Genomic DNA, 15,890 nt, shown 5'->3' on the forward strand with positions numbered 1-15,890 from the left:
AGGAGCATTCGTAATAAGGTGGATGAGTTGAATGTGCAGATAGCTATTAATGACTATGATATAGTTGGGATCACGGAGACATGGCTCCAGGGTGACCAAGGCTGGGATCTGAACCTCCAGGGATATTCAATATTCAGGAGAGATAGACAGAAAGGGAAAGGAGGTGGGGTAGCGTTGCTGGTTAGAGAGCAGATTAACGCAATAGAAAGGAAGGACATTAGCTTTGAGGATGTGGAATCGATATGGGTAGAGCTGCTAAACACTAAGGGGCAGAAAACGCTAGTGGGAGTTGTGTACAGCCACCTAACAGTAGTAGTGGAGTTGGGAATGGCATCAAACAGGAAATTAGAAATGCGTGCAACATAGGTAAAACTGTTATAATGGGTGACTTCAATCTACATATAGATTGGGTTAATCAAATTGGCAAAGGTGCTGAGGAAGAGGATTTCTTGGAATGTATGCGGGATAATTTTCTAAACCAACATGTAGAGGAACCAACGAGAGAGCAGGCTATTCTAGACTGGGTATTGAGTAATGAGGAAGGGTTAGTTAGCAGTCTTGTTGTGCGTGGCCCCTCGGGGAAGAGTGACCATAATATGGTTGAGTTCTTCATTAGGATGGAGAGTGACATCGTTAATTCAGAAACAAGGGTCCTGAACTTAAAGAACGGTAACTTTGAGGGTACGAGACGTGAATTGGCCAAGATAGACTGGCGATTGATTCTTAATGGGTTGACGGTGGATATGCAATGGAAGGCATTTAAAGACTGCATGGATGAACTACAACAATTGTTCATCCCAGTTTGGCAAAAAAATAAATCAGGGAAGTTAGTGCATCCGTGGATAACAAGGAAAATCAAGGATAGTATCAAAACAAAAGATGAAGCGTACAAATTAGACAGAAAAAGCAGCCTACCAGAGGACTGGGAGAAATTCAGAGACCAGCAGAGGAGGAGAAAGGGCTTAATTAGGAAAGGGAAAATAGATTATGAAAGAAAACTGGCAGGGAACATAAAAACTGACTGCAAAAGCTGTGAAGAGAAAAAGATTAGTTAAAACAAATGTAGGTCCCTTGCAGTCAGAAACGGGTGAGTTGATCATGGGGAACAAGGACATGGCAGACCAATTGAATAACTACTTTGGTTCTGTCTTCACTAAGGAAGACATAAATAATCTGCCGGAAATAGCAGGGGACCGGGGGTCAAATGAGATGGGGGAACTGAGTGAAATCCAGGTTAGCCGGGAAGTGGTGTTAGGTAAATTGAATGGATTAAAGGCCGATAAATCCCCAGGGCAAGATAGGCTGCATCCCAGAGTACTTAAGGAAGTAGCCCCAGAAATAGTGGATGCATTAGTGATAATTTTTCAAAACTGGAGTATTGGAGGGGTAGCTAATGTAACACCACTTTTTAAAAAGGGAGGGAGAAAGAAAACGGGGAATTACAGACCAGTTAGTCTAACGTCGGTGGTGGGGAAACTGGTAGAATCAGTTATTAAAGATGGGATAGCAGCACATTTGGAAAGTGGTGAAATCATTGGACAAAGTCAGCATGGATTTATGAAGGGTAAATCATGTCTGACGAATCTTATAGAATTTTTTGAGGATGTAACTAGTAGAGTGGATAAGGGAGAACCAGTGGATGTGTTATATCTGGACTTTCAGAAGGCTTTCGACAAGGTCCCACATATGAGATTAATATACAAACTTAAAGCACATTGTATTGGGGGTTCAGTATTGATGTGGATAGAGAACTGGCTGGCAGACAGGAAGAAAACGGGTCCTTTTCACAATGGCGGGCAGTGACTAGTGGGGTACCGCAAGGCTCAGTTCAGGGACCCCAGCTATTTACGATAAATATTAATGATTTGGACGAGGGAATTGAATGCAACATCTCCAAGTTTGCAGATGACACGAAGCTGGGGGGCAGTGTTAGCTGTGAGGAGGATGCTAGGAGGCTGCAAGGTGACTTGGATAGGCTGGGTGAGTGGGCAAATGCATGGCAGATGCAGTATAATGTGGATAAATGTGAGGTTATCCACTTTGGTGGCAAAAACAGGAAAGTAGATTATTATCTCAATGGTGGCCGATTAGGCAAGGGGGAGAAGCAACGAGACCTGGGTGTCATGGTACACCAGTCATTAAAAGTAGGCATGCAGGTGCAGCAGGCAGTGAAGAAGGCGAATGGTACGTTAGCATTCATAGCAAAAGGATTTGAGTATAGGAGCAGGGAGATTCTACTGCAGTTGTACAGGGTCTTGGTGAGACCACATCTGGAGTATTGCGTACAGTTTTGGTCTCCTAATCTAAGTAAAGACATTCTTGCCATAGAGGGAGTACAGAGAAGGTTCACCAGTGATTCCTGGGATGTCAGGACTTTCATATGAAGAAAGACTGGATAGACTCGGTTTGTACTTGCTAGAATTTAGAAGATTGAGGGGGGTTCTTATAGAAACTTACAAAATTCTTAAGGGGTTGGACAGGCTAGATGCATGAAGATTGTTCCCGATGTTGGGGAAATCCAGAACAAGGGGTCACAGTTTAAGGATATGGGGGAATTCTTTTACGACCGAGATGTGGAAAACATTTTTCACACAGAGAGTGGTGAATCTCTGGAATTCTCTCCTGCAGAAGGTAGTTGAGGCCAGTTCATTGGCTATATTTAAGAGGGAGTTAGATGTGGCCCTTGTGGCTAAAGGGATCAGGGGGTATGGAGAGAAGGCAGGTACAGGATACTGAGTTGGATGATCAGCCATGATCATATTGAATGGCGGTGCAGGCTCGAAGGGCCGAATGGCCTACTCCTGCACCTATTTTCTATGTTTCTATGTTTCTATGTAGGAGCTCAATGCTTATGCGACCGTAGAATTGATAGTAGATTTTAGGCGAGCTTCCCCTCCCCCCACACCATCAACAACACCACAATCACATCTGTGGAGTCTTTTAAGTTCCTTGGAACCATCATCTCCAAGGACCTGAAATGGGAGGCCACCACTCCACAGTCAAAAAAGCCCAACAAAGGATGTACTTCCTGCGGCAGCTGAGGAAACACAATCTGCCACTGGCAATGATGGTCTAATTCTATATGGCCATCATAGAGTCTGTCCTCACCTTCTTCATCATAGTCTGGCTCAGCCACCAAGCACGACACCTGGAAGCTGCGCGAATCATCCCATCACATGAGAAGGTTGTTGGCTGTAACCTTCCCCCCATTGACGAACTGCACACTGCATGGGCCAGAAAGAGAATGGGTAAGATCATCTCTGACCCCTCTCACCCTGGCCACGTTGAAGCACTTCTCTCTGGAAGGCGACTCCGAAATGTCAAAGCCACCACAGCCAGACATAAAAACAGCTTTTTTCCCCACGTGATAGCTCTACTCAATAACCAAATGTCTGTAGCCACCTTTTGCTCTGGTACTTTATTTCATTCACATGTTTAAACTATAATGTTTTATTATTAATGTTTAATGTTTCATGTGTCATTCTTAATTGTTACCTCAAGACGATAAAAATGTAGAATTGATATTACAATCAGATATGCCATGATCTTCTTAGATGGCAGAGCAGGCTTGAGGAGACAAGTGGCTTTCTCCAATTCCCAATTTGTGTGTTTTTGGAATCTTGGAACATTTCACACATGTCAATGGATTGTATGCTACAGTTTGGTTAAACGATTGAGGAATGGGAGACCACCCTGGCCAACTGCTAAAAGAGCAAACTAGGTTTTAGGTTTATGTAATATTTACAGTATTACCTGTTCTGTAAACCTCATTGCAACATGACATTTGTGTTTTCAACAGCTGCACAACAAGTGTGCATCCCACATGAAACCTGAATGTGACTTTGGACCACTGAAAGATCATATCTTACCCCCATCTTCGATCTGTCCCATCGTATTGGTAAGTCACTTGCATTAATTGGTGTTTTTGGATGCTTCTAAATTAGCCAAGTGTAAATTTCATGTGTGCAACTCGGTAAATAACCAGGTCACTCACAGCCTTACTGATTTGAATCCTTTTTAAGTGGGTGTGTTCATAGTATGTGAATGTTATTGATAATTCCAGAATTTATTGTCCATCCTAATTACCCCAGAGATAGGGAACCAGTTATATTGGTTGGTCTGGAGCTATATTTATACCACATTTGGTAGGGATGGCCATAAAGACAGTAGGCCATCAGATGCAATTTTTAAAGCAAGCAGGTAGTTCTTGCTAACATTACTGAGCAGTTTAAAAAAATATTTTAATTTCCAAGTTTTACATAAATTTGCATTTCTCAGGTGCCATAATAGGGTTTCACACTGATGTCTCTGGTCCACAGCTCTGGCAGTAAATTAACTTCTAGCTACAGCATCCGGTTTCATTTATGAAACGTATCTTAATCTCACATTGTGAGGGTAGCGTGATTTAAATGAAAAGGAAGTGTAAAATCAAGCCGCCAAGTGAGAACTTTGTTTAAGGCTGTAACATATTCTAGGATTACATCGTGGCGATGTAATGAATTCCAGCATGTTGCTCTGTTCATTATCATGTACGTTTGGGTACATATTCTCGATGCCCTCCGTTATTTTATGATTGGGAAAACTCCTTAGGGCATTGGCTAATATGTTGAACTCTGGAGCAGTGCTCTGGTATTTTATTTAATGCACATGGTTTTTTTTTGATAATGTTTTATTATTAATGTTTAATATTTTGCGTGTCATTCATAATTATCACCGTATGTTATGTTGTCACTTGCGAGCAGAGCACCAAGGCAAATTCCTTGTATGTGAACATACTTGGCCAATAAACGTATTCATTCATTCATTCATTCATTCAGTTTGAGGTAGTGTAATGGTTCAGGTTATGCAGGGTGGTTGATTGGAAGAAGCTGTACTTGAACCTGTATGTAGCAGTTCTCATGCTTCTGTGCATTTATCCAGATGATAGCAGCAAGAAGGGAAAGTGGCCTGAGTGATATGGGTCCTTAATGATAGCTGCCTTCTGAAGCATCACTTCCTATAGATCTTTCTGATGGTGCAGAGGTCAGGAACTCTGCTGAACTGGGCTATGTCCACCACTTTCTGCTGTCATCTTTGTACATCAAACTCAATTGAGTTTCTGAACTGGGATGTGATGCAACTAGTCAGTATGCTCTCCACTGATAGAGTATTCATCAGCATTCCAAATCTCCTCAAACTTTTGAGGAAGAAGAGGCATTGGTGAGCTTTGTTTGTGATTGCATCAATGTGCTTGGTCTAGGACAGATCATCAGAGAGGTGTCTACCCAGGAACGGGATGGCGGGACTGTCATATGCTGAGAGAATGGAGTGGCTGGGCTTGTATACTCTGGAATTTGTGGAATTCTGTGGAATTCTCTGCCTCGGAGGGAGGGTGGCCGGTTCCCTGGATACTTTCAAGAGAGAGCTAGATAGGGCTCTTGAAGATAGCGGAGTCAGGGGATATGGGGAGAAGGTAGGAACGGGCTACTGATTGTGGATGATCAGCCATGATCACATTGAATGGCAGTGCTGGCTTGAAGGGCTGAATGGCCTACTCCTGCACCTGTTGTCTATTGGTGATTTTCTCTACCGCCATTCCACCAATAAAGGCAGATGTGTGGTCCCTTGGCTTTCCCTTCCTGAAGTCAACAATCACCTCTCTGCTCTTCATAATGTCAGAGCAGGATAGTTATTTTGGTACTACAGATTTACCCTAGGATACTGTGGGAAGCTAGAGAGGAAATTGCAGGTGCCGTGGCGAAGGGTTACTAATTGTCATTACATACTGGTGAGGTGTCCGAAGTATGGAGGGGAGCAAATGTTGCGCCTCTATTCGAGAAGGGCTGCAGGGAAAAGCCTCGGAACTACAGGCCAGTGAACTTAACATCTGTGGTCGGAAAGTTACTAGAGAGTATTCTGAGGGATAGGTTATACCTGCATTTAATGAACAAGGGCTGATTAGGGATAGTCAGCATGGTTTTGTATGTGGGAGGTCATGTCTCACAAACCTGATTGAGTTTTTTGATGATGTGACCAAAAACGTTGACGAGGGCAGAGCTGTAGATGTTTGTATATATGGTTTACAACAAGGCATTTGACAAGGTTTTGCATGGTTGGCTGCACCGGAAGGTTAGAGCTCATGGGATACAAGGAGAGATTGGTTAGAATATTGGCTTCATGGAAGGAAGCAGAGGGTGATGGTGGAAGGTTGTTTTTTTGGACGGGAGGCCTGTGACTAGTGGTGTGCCTCAGGGTTTGCTGTTTGTCATCTATATCAATGATTAGGACAAAAACATACATGGAATTATTAGCAAGTTTGCGGATGACACAAAAGAGGTAGATAGTAAAGATTCGCCATGACCTCCCACATACAAAACCATGCTGACTATCCCTAATCAGCCCTTGTTCATCTAAATGCAGGTATAACCTATCCCTCAGAATACTCTCTAGTAACTTTCCGACCACAGATGTTAAGCTCACTGGCCTGTACTATTGTAGATAGTAAAGATAGTAAAGAGTGGTGAATCTCTGGAATTCTCTGCCACAGAAGAAAGTTGAGGCCAGTTCATTGGCTATATTTAAGAGGGAGTTAGATGTGGCCCTTGTGGCTAAAGGAATCAGGGGGTATGGAAAGATGGCAGGTACAGGATACTGAGTTGGATGATCAGCCATGATCATATTGAATGGCGGTGCAGGCTCGAAGGGCCGAATGGCCTACTCCTGCACCTATTTTCTATGTTTCTATGTTGTCGAAAATTGCAGCATGGCCTTGATCGGTTGGGCAGACGGCCTGAGGAATGGTTGATGGAATACAGAATAATGTGAGGTATTGCATTCTGGAAAGTCCAACATGGGCAGGACCTACACAGTGAAAGGTAGGGCTCTGGGTAGTGTTGTAGAGCAGAGGGATCTTGGAGTGCAGGTACATAGTTCCGGAAGCAAAGGTTTAAAGTGATGGGGAAAAGATGATAAAGTGATAGGAACCTGAGGGGTATTCATCAACATTCCAAATCTTCTCAAACATTTGAGGAAGAAGAGGCATTGGTGAGCTTTGTCTGTGATTGCATCAATGTGCTTGGTCTCGGACAGATCATCAGAGAGGAGTCTACCCAGGAACGGGATGGCGGGAGTGACTGTCATATGCTGAGATAATGGAGCGGCTGGGCTTGTATACTCTGGAATTTAGAAGGATGAGAGGGATTCTTATTGACAGACTCTACGATGACCGTATAGAATTGTACCATTATTGAAACATATAAGATTATTAAGGGTTTGGACACGCTAGAGGCAGGAAACATGTTCCCGATGTTGGGGGAGTCCAGAGATAGTGGGTCGGTGTGGGTAAGTTGGGCTGGGGCCTATTTCCACGCTGTATGACTTCATGATTCATGATTAGACAAAATATAATGCTACAATGTTCACTGATGATACAAAACAAGCTGAGATTGTGAATAAAGAGGAGAATGTAAATAGGCTTCAGCTGAGTGAGTATTCAAGAATATGGCATGTGGAGTGTAATGTGACAACCTGTGGCTTTATTTATTTGGTGCACAGAACTGAAAAGCACATTATTTTTCAAATTATGAGAGATTGGGCAATGTTGTTGTTCAAAGATACGTAGGTATCCTTGTACACATTGAAAGCTAACATGAATCTATATGTACTGTATATGTTGATCTTTATATGAGAATGCAATACAGGAACATAGATATCTTACAGGAACTACTTAAGGCTTTTATTAAACTGAATTTGCTGGATTGAGCAATTTTCTTCTAGTTGTTTAAAAATGCAGCAATTATGGAGGGAGTTACAGCAAAGAACAATTGAACTGACACCATGGATGACACCATTGGTCTATAAGGAGAAACTGGCTGATCTGAAACTGATCTGAAACTGAATTCTCCACACTTTAGAAGTATGAGAGAAACCCCACTGAAAACTACAAGTATTTTATAGGCCTCAAAATAATTGTTTGGCGGACGAATTTAGAACCAGGGTTTCAGCCTCAAAGTAAAGGATTGAGATTAAAAAAAAAATTTCACTCAAAGGATGCTGAATCTTCATAATTCTGTTCTCCATAGCTCTGGCGGCACAGTCATAACATTCATTCAAAGCAGAGAGTGATAGATTTTTAGATATTAAGAGAATCAAGTGATGGTACAAGATCAAGGGGTTCGGATTAGACACAAGGCATGATGAATGGCACAGCAACCCTGAAGGTTAAAGCGGTTCGACTCCTGTCCCTATTCCTTATGTTTGTATTTTCCCCCATGCAGTTACTACTTAATTTTGATCTGGTTTATTTGTCTGAATTCTTGTAAAGGATTGCTGTGATTTTTATCTACTCGTTAGAATTTGGCTAGGCTAATAAGTCATTGTTCCCTTTTTTCACGCATCATAGTGGTTTAAATTTAGCCCAAGCTTATACTTTTTATACTATGTTTTACACTATATTCTGAGAATATGAGGATCTGTTGTGTAGTACCTGCTTTTTCCTTTGGCCTCCTCATCACTTAAGATTTTGACCAGCAAAATTGATAGCACTAACAACAATCTTTGCTGCTCCCTTTCCAACTACCAATTATGAAATCTCGTAAGCACCTTCCAGCCAGCTCCTGATTTGCATTTTTATCCAGGAGGCTGACTCAATAATAGTGTTAACTTACTCACATTTCTACATAAAATAATCATGTTAATCAGCCCTAATACCAAAGAAAAAAAAATCATAGTTATTCATTCTTGAGCACGCAGTAAAATTAATGTTAATGAGCCTCTAAACTTCTAAAGCATGTATGTCTTCAGGAGAAACCATCGACCTGATAATAGAATATTTTAGACTTATAATGTTTCACTTTGAGATTATTTTTCTTGTATTGTTTTGGAAGTCTTTGTGGGATGTACTGTAAGTACTCCTATTCTGTTGATATTAAATGTTATTTTAAGCTTATTCAAATATTTTAGTTTGAATCCTTTGTTGTATTAGAATCTGCATTCATCAAATTCACTTTAATTTGAACTGCCAGTTCAAATAATCTATTTAAAAATCTATTTAATAAATCTATTAAAAAAATCTATTTAAAAAAACAGATAATCTATTTTAAAAACTGGTACAGTTAGATAAGCCAGTCGCATAACTAAATAAAATACTGGCTAGATAGTCAGCCAATGGTAGGTAAAGTGTAATCCATAGCAATGGAGGAATTATGATTTTAATTCTGTCCATCTTGAGGTCAAAAAGCATTTTGTTGGGCTCCCAAATCCCTGCTAAGGGGTATGCCCGGAAAAGCCTTGAAGAATGGCATAGTTCCTGCTACAATATTACAACTTACTATTCATTGATGGATCTATGGTTTGTCATCTTTTATGTTAGGTCAGGGAACAGCCATCTATGCAGTTAACAAGGGACCTGGCAGAAACCATTATAAACCTATGTTTCTCCTTCTGGCTTTACATTTCACTGCTCTTTCATTCCTCTTTAGATTTAGGTTTATTACTGTGAAGTGTACCAAGATACAGTGAAAAGTTTTATGTTGCATGCTTTCCAGTCAGATCAGATAATACTGCACATAAATAAAATCAAGTCAAATTCAAGTACAATAGCTAGACCAAAGGAAATGGAAATGCACCTTTTCATCTCTCTTCTCTACTGATTTGATTCCCTTTTTTCTCCTAGTCTCCTTTTTGTCTATTTTTGTGCCCTTCTGTCACACTTTGTCTCCTTTTCATTTTTATCCTTTGTTCACCCATCTCTCAATCAAAACCTCCCCCACCTATCACTTGCCAGATTTTGGCCCACCCCTATCTCTTTTCCAGCTTTTTCCCCTGTTACAATCAGTCTGGAGAAATGGCCTGACCGAAAATGTCGCCTATCCATGTCCTTCAGAGATATTGCCTGACCCATTGATTTAGTCCAGCACTTTATGTTCGACATGAGATTCCTGCATCTGCAGTTTCTTTCACTCTTTACCTTCCATGGTTTCTTGGACTTGCTGTCCTTACCTTTCACAAAATGGGAACATGTTGGCCCTGAATATGTATACTGCAGATTTTGGAATTTTGAGTAAAACACAGTGCTAGTTGAACTCAGTCGGTTAGGCAACATCTGGAGAGGGAATGGGCAGGTGATCGTTTGGGTCGGGACCACTTCTTGTATTCCTAATACTCTTGCATATCTCTGTGATTTGTCTAAACATCTTTTCTTCTCTCACGTTCTGGCTCTTAGGAAGACTGTGAAATACCCCAACAACACAATTGTCCTTCTTTTTGCTCACTGACATGGTCACATTTGAAGAACCTCTTTGGACATCCTCCCTCATTGCCACTGTATTATATTCCTAATCAATTATACCGTGCCTCCTCTTTTGCATTCCTATCCTCACCTGTCTAAACTGCTTAAAAGTATCTTAAAGTATAGATTTAAATCTGCACTGTAAAAGATAGTACCGAGAACTTATGGCTTGTCTAACTCTTTAATAACATTATAACAAATCAATGGTATTGAATGCTAGTTTATGAATATTACAAGCAGTTCTGATCACCCTTTTGCAGAAAGGATGTGGACGCTTTGCAGAGGATGCAGAAGAGATTTACCAGACAGCTGTCTGGATTAGAGGGTTTTAGCTACAAGAGATGGTGGGTCAAACTTGGATTGTGTTCTCTCAAATGTCATAGGCCAAGGAGAGACCTAATAGAGGTTTATAAATCTACTAGACTAAGTGGGGGGGGGGGTGAGCCAATTGGATTCTTGGACTCAATTCAGTCGGTCATAGCTGGTGGGCTGGCAGTTCAGTCACTCACGGCTGGTGGGCTGGCAGAGCACTCATTCACGGCTGGTGGGCTCACAGTTCACTCACTCATGGCTGGCTGGTACACTGGCACACACACACACACACACACACACACACTGACAGTTCACACACATGGTTGGTGGGCACACACAGTTCACACACACATGGCTGGACACACACACACCCTCTATCACACACACACACACACACACACACACGCACACACACACACACACACACACACACACACACACACACACACACACACACACACACACACACACACACACACACACACACACATCACACACACACACACATCACATGCACAACACACACATGCATCACGCACCCACATGCATCACACCCTCCATCACTCATACCCTCCATCACTCACACACATACACACACACATGGGACATATATATGACAGTAAAAATCTCTTGAATCTACTCACATGGCTAAGCGCGGCCTCTGGACTGAGCGGAACTTCCGGAATGAGCGCAACCTCTTGACTGCGTGGGACTTCCGGGATGAGCGGGACCTCCGGAAAGAGTGCGACCTCTGACACAGTTCAGTTCACTCACGGCGCAGACTCGCAGTTCAATCAGCACGGTGCAGACTCACAGTTCAGTTCACTCACGACGCAGACTCACAGTTCAGTTCAATCAGCATGATGCAGACTTCAGTTCACTCACGGCTTAGACTCACAGTTCACTCAGCATGGTGCAGACTCGCAGTTCAGTTCACTCACAGCGTAACCTCACAGTTCAGCTCACACACGGCGTAGACCCACAGTTCAGTTCACTCACGGCGTAGACTCACAGTTCTGGACTCAACTCTCACTCACGGTCTTCCGGGCTGGCTGACTCATGACCAGCCTCCGGGGATTTATTCTCCTGGCCTCCGCAAGGGGCGTTACCTTCATCATGGTGAGTGACAGGCGAGAAGACCAATCTGCTGATCTCACGATTTTTTAAACATTCATAACTTTTCTATTATTTCACCAATCACAACAAAACTTGGGGCGCTTGGAAGAGAGGAGGATGGTGAGTAAGATGGGGGGGAAATCAAAGCGACATAGGGTATCATTTTTGCGAAAATATATATACAACGTAGGCCGGAAGTGGTCAAGGTGAGACTTTTAGTAATAGGATAGATAGATAGATAGATAGATAGATAGATAGATAGATAGATAGATAGATAGATAGATAGATAGATAGATAGATAGCATAGATAGATAGATAGATAGATAGATAGATAGATAGATAGATAGATAGATAGCATAGATAGATAGATAGATAGATAGATAGATAGATAGATAGAAAGCATAGATAGGGTAGACAGTCAGATACATATTCCAAGGGTGGAAATGTCAAGTATTAGAGGACAAGCTACAGTCAAAAGAGGAAAGATATAAAGGAAATGGGCAGGACAATTTTTTTACATGGTGAGTGGCCTGGAATGTTTTGCCAGAGGTGGTGGTGAAAATAGATATGACAATGGAGTTTAAGAGGTTTTTGGATAGACATACAAATATGGAGGGATATGCCGTACATGCAGGCAGAGAAAATTAGTTCAATGTTTCAATGCTTTCTTTATTATCATGTGTATCATGGTGCAGTGAAATACTTTATGTTGCATACAGGTCATCACGGCTATCACCATATGTGAGCACAATCCCCTAACAGAATGTACAGAATAGCCCACTAATTCTATGTGCACGATTCACCATTTTGGAGACATGCAACAGTCCGAGATGCAGACAGCTACTAAGGCCCATTGCAGCCGTCATCTACATTCTGGTTGTCCCATAGTATGAATATATTTTGAGTCAAATGTCATGGCCTGAATTATCACTTTAAATTCATTAAGATTCAAATTCAGAAATTAAACAGTTTTTTGAAGAAATAATCATGTGTGTATGTTATCTTAAAACTATGATTAGAATGTGGCATCATAAAATGTATTTGCTGAAAGTAATAGATAAAGACCTCTCCTCACAGATACATTTCCAGGTCGACTTTGAGTTTGGTCATAGGTCGCATAACAGCAGAATAAAAAAATCCCTTAATGTTCTGGTTCGGGGAGGTGCAAATCAGATCTGGATTGCAATCACAATTTTATTAACTTGTAGTAACAAGTAAAATAATCTCAAGACAAATATGTTGCAGCTTAGTGAACGTGCTCTGACATTAAAAATATATAATTTTGTTGAAAAGCCAGACAGTGTTCTGTGGTTGTTTAGATGAACTCTTACAAAAGAGAAGGAAAGAAAAATATTTAACAACAAAACCCCAGCAAAAATATAGCAGAAAGCAGAGGTCATTCACACATAGTGTAGGTGTGAGAGGGTTCAAGGATGTTTACATTGGATTAATTGTGACTGGTTGAGATTCTGTAACCTAAATAAACTAAACAGTGACATTATACCATATTATGACCTGAAAAGTGATAAATTATATAGAAATGAATAGGGAATGGAGTGGTGTTTTGGAATTCAATGATAATGAGTGGGTTTAAGATGTAAAACATTATGATAATAAGCAGGTTTCTCTGCACATGAAACCAAATCTGCACAGAAATTACCAGGCCTTGGTACTTAATGTTACATCCATTAATGCAATAATGTTTCAATTAATTCAGGTTGACTGAATAATTGTGCGTTATAAGTTGATTTCTAATGAGGGCACATTTAGTGAAAAGGTTTTGTATCGTTCTGATATCCTGTGGGTAATTATATTGTAATTATATACTAAAAAGAAAGTAACCATTATCTGCTGGTGCTGTTAGTTGGACATAATTAACAATTGGAGACACCTAATCATAAATCCTAATGAGTATGACTGGCAGTGATTCAATGACTCTTAACCACACTGGGATACATGGTTCGAACACAAGTCATAAAATGCAAGCTTTTCTTCAGAGGTAGCACTCTTTCTGTTGAGTACAATTTCAAAACAATTAGAAAGCCACAGAGAGCTTTGTCAAAGCTGTGAAATTTTATTTTGAATCTGCCTCTTATAAACCTGGTGAAGAAACAATGTGTCTTGTCGCGATTGCCTAAGCGCAAACATCCCTTACATTTTCCATCACCTCATCATCTGCTTTAGTTTTAGGTTACAGATACAGGATGGAAACTGGCCCTTCGGCCCATTTAGTCCATACCGACCAGCAATCAGCCATACATCAGCAATAATCCTACACACTAAGTGCAATTTACAGAAGCCAATTAACCTACAAATCTGCATGTATTTGGAATGTGAGAGGAATCCGGAGCACCCGGAGAAAACCCACGTGGTCACAGGGAAAACATACAAGCTCCGTACAGACAGCACCTGTAGGCAGGATTGAACCCGAGTTTCTGGCGCTGTGCCACTGCATGACTAAGAGTATAAGAATGGCATCATGTAATTGAATATTTTCACATCCGTTAGTAGAAAGGAAATGTAAAGCATGTTTACATTTAATTCTCTCTCATTTCATCTGAATAGCACAAAAACTTAAAAACAGGTGTCTGAACTTTTGGTGACAGCTGAGCTGTTTTTTGTCAGTGTCAATTGACAAGTATCCTACTTACTTTACTCAGTTCACAGCTAAATTATTGCCAGATTTTTTAACACTTGAAAGCTTTTAACATTTAGCATTTAAAATGATATGATGTCAGTAACATAAAGTTGCCTTTGTCTCGATTCCTTATAAATCACTGAGGAGCAACAAAGAAGGGACAATCAAAACAACAAAGGGTGGCTTTAATTAATGAAGAACATCTAGCACCAAGATATTCATGTGATTTTCACACAATAAAAAAGAGGCAATTGCAGGAGTTAAATATGGCTCCACCTACATCTTATAACGAGGAAGCTATGATGCTCCAATCTTCACACAGAGCAAAGCATTGTTAGTGATTTGGGCAGAAGGTTCAACACACTCGGCATGTTTCTTCTGGCCATTGATGTCAGTGGTTGGAAAATCAGCAGATCATTCAACTCCAGCCATTCCTCTATGATTTCTATAATATCTGCCAATTTGGATAGCAGGACCATCACAGACTGGGAGTACACATTGTTACTCTGTTGACTCACAGGAATGGGCAGTGACCAGATCACAACATTTATTTCACTTTCTCTTTTATGCCAGTGATCACTGATTTGAGAATAATAGGTAGTGATTTTCCTTGGGCTTCCATCTATTTTCCCATCGTATCCGTTCATTGATTGTGAAACCCAAAGATCATTGATATTCTCCTACCTGTGTCAAGGGAATTGTCCGACCAGAATGGTATATTCCTCATGCATCATGGTCAACTATGATAACGTAAATATATTTTTGGAAACATAATTTATCGACCACTTTTACCACTTTCAGTTGAAATTACTTTTAGAGGTCTCCAATTTTAATTTGACACTGATTGAATTACACATTCAAATTAAAAGTCTGTTGTCAAGTGACAGAAATAGACGATCGTGTAGCCAGAGCGATATTGTATTCATTTTTGTTAGAATGGTGTTTAGATGCATTTTTAAGATGTTTTATGTGGTAGTCCACCTGCCATCGGTCTGATTGTATCACTGACCCCGCTCCTTCATCACTGATGCATATTCCAGTTTCAGTTACTGATAACCACAAAGTTACATGTCAGCAAGGTAGGTCATATACCTTCTTTGCCAGAGGAAAATTCTATTTTCCAAAATCCTGTGAAAACATTGTATGATTCAATGGAGGCATGAAACTCAATGGGACCACCTCTCATTGTTCTAAACTCCAGAACACAGTCCCAGTCCACTCAATCTCACATATGGCAAACAGCCATGTGTGGAATCCAAGATAGACACAAAATGATGGGGTAACTCAGCGGGCCAGGCAGTATCACTGGATAGAAGAGCTATACTGAGCTCAGTCTGAAGAAGCGTCTTGACCTAAAATGTCTCCCATTCCTTTTATCCAGAGATGTTGCCTGTCCCACTGAGCTTCTCCAGCATTTTGTGTTCATCTTCGGTGTAAACCAGCATCTGCAGTTCCATCCTACACATGTATGGAATCATTCTGGTGAGTCTTTGCCACACTCCCTCTGTGGCAAATACATCCTTTCTCAGGGAAGGTGATCAAAATAGCAGATTCAGC

At 41.0% G+C, this 15,890-nt stretch overlaps 1 protein-coding gene across 2 annotated transcripts in view; it reads left to right on the plus strand.

Moving 5' to 3' along the window:
• dgkb (diacylglycerol kinase, beta) overlaps positions 1-15,890 on the plus strand; it is a 518,449-nt gene that overhangs the window by 189,638 nt on the left and 312,921 nt on the right. For both annotated transcript variants that reach the window (XM_055661892.1, XM_055661899.1), the window contains one exon: positions 3,800-3,898. In XM_055661892.1, coding sequence (XP_055517867.1) covers positions 3,800-3,898 — 99 coding nt within the window. The remainder of the gene's footprint in view (positions 1-3,799; positions 3,899-15,890) is intronic.

Source organism: Leucoraja erinacea, chromosome 2 (assembly GCF_028641065.1).
Source record: "Leucoraja erinacea ecotype New England chromosome 2, Leri_hhj_1, whole genome shotgun sequence".
In the NCBI taxonomy this organism is placed as follows: domain Eukaryota; kingdom Metazoa; phylum Chordata; class Chondrichthyes; order Rajiformes; family Rajidae; genus Leucoraja; species Leucoraja erinaceus.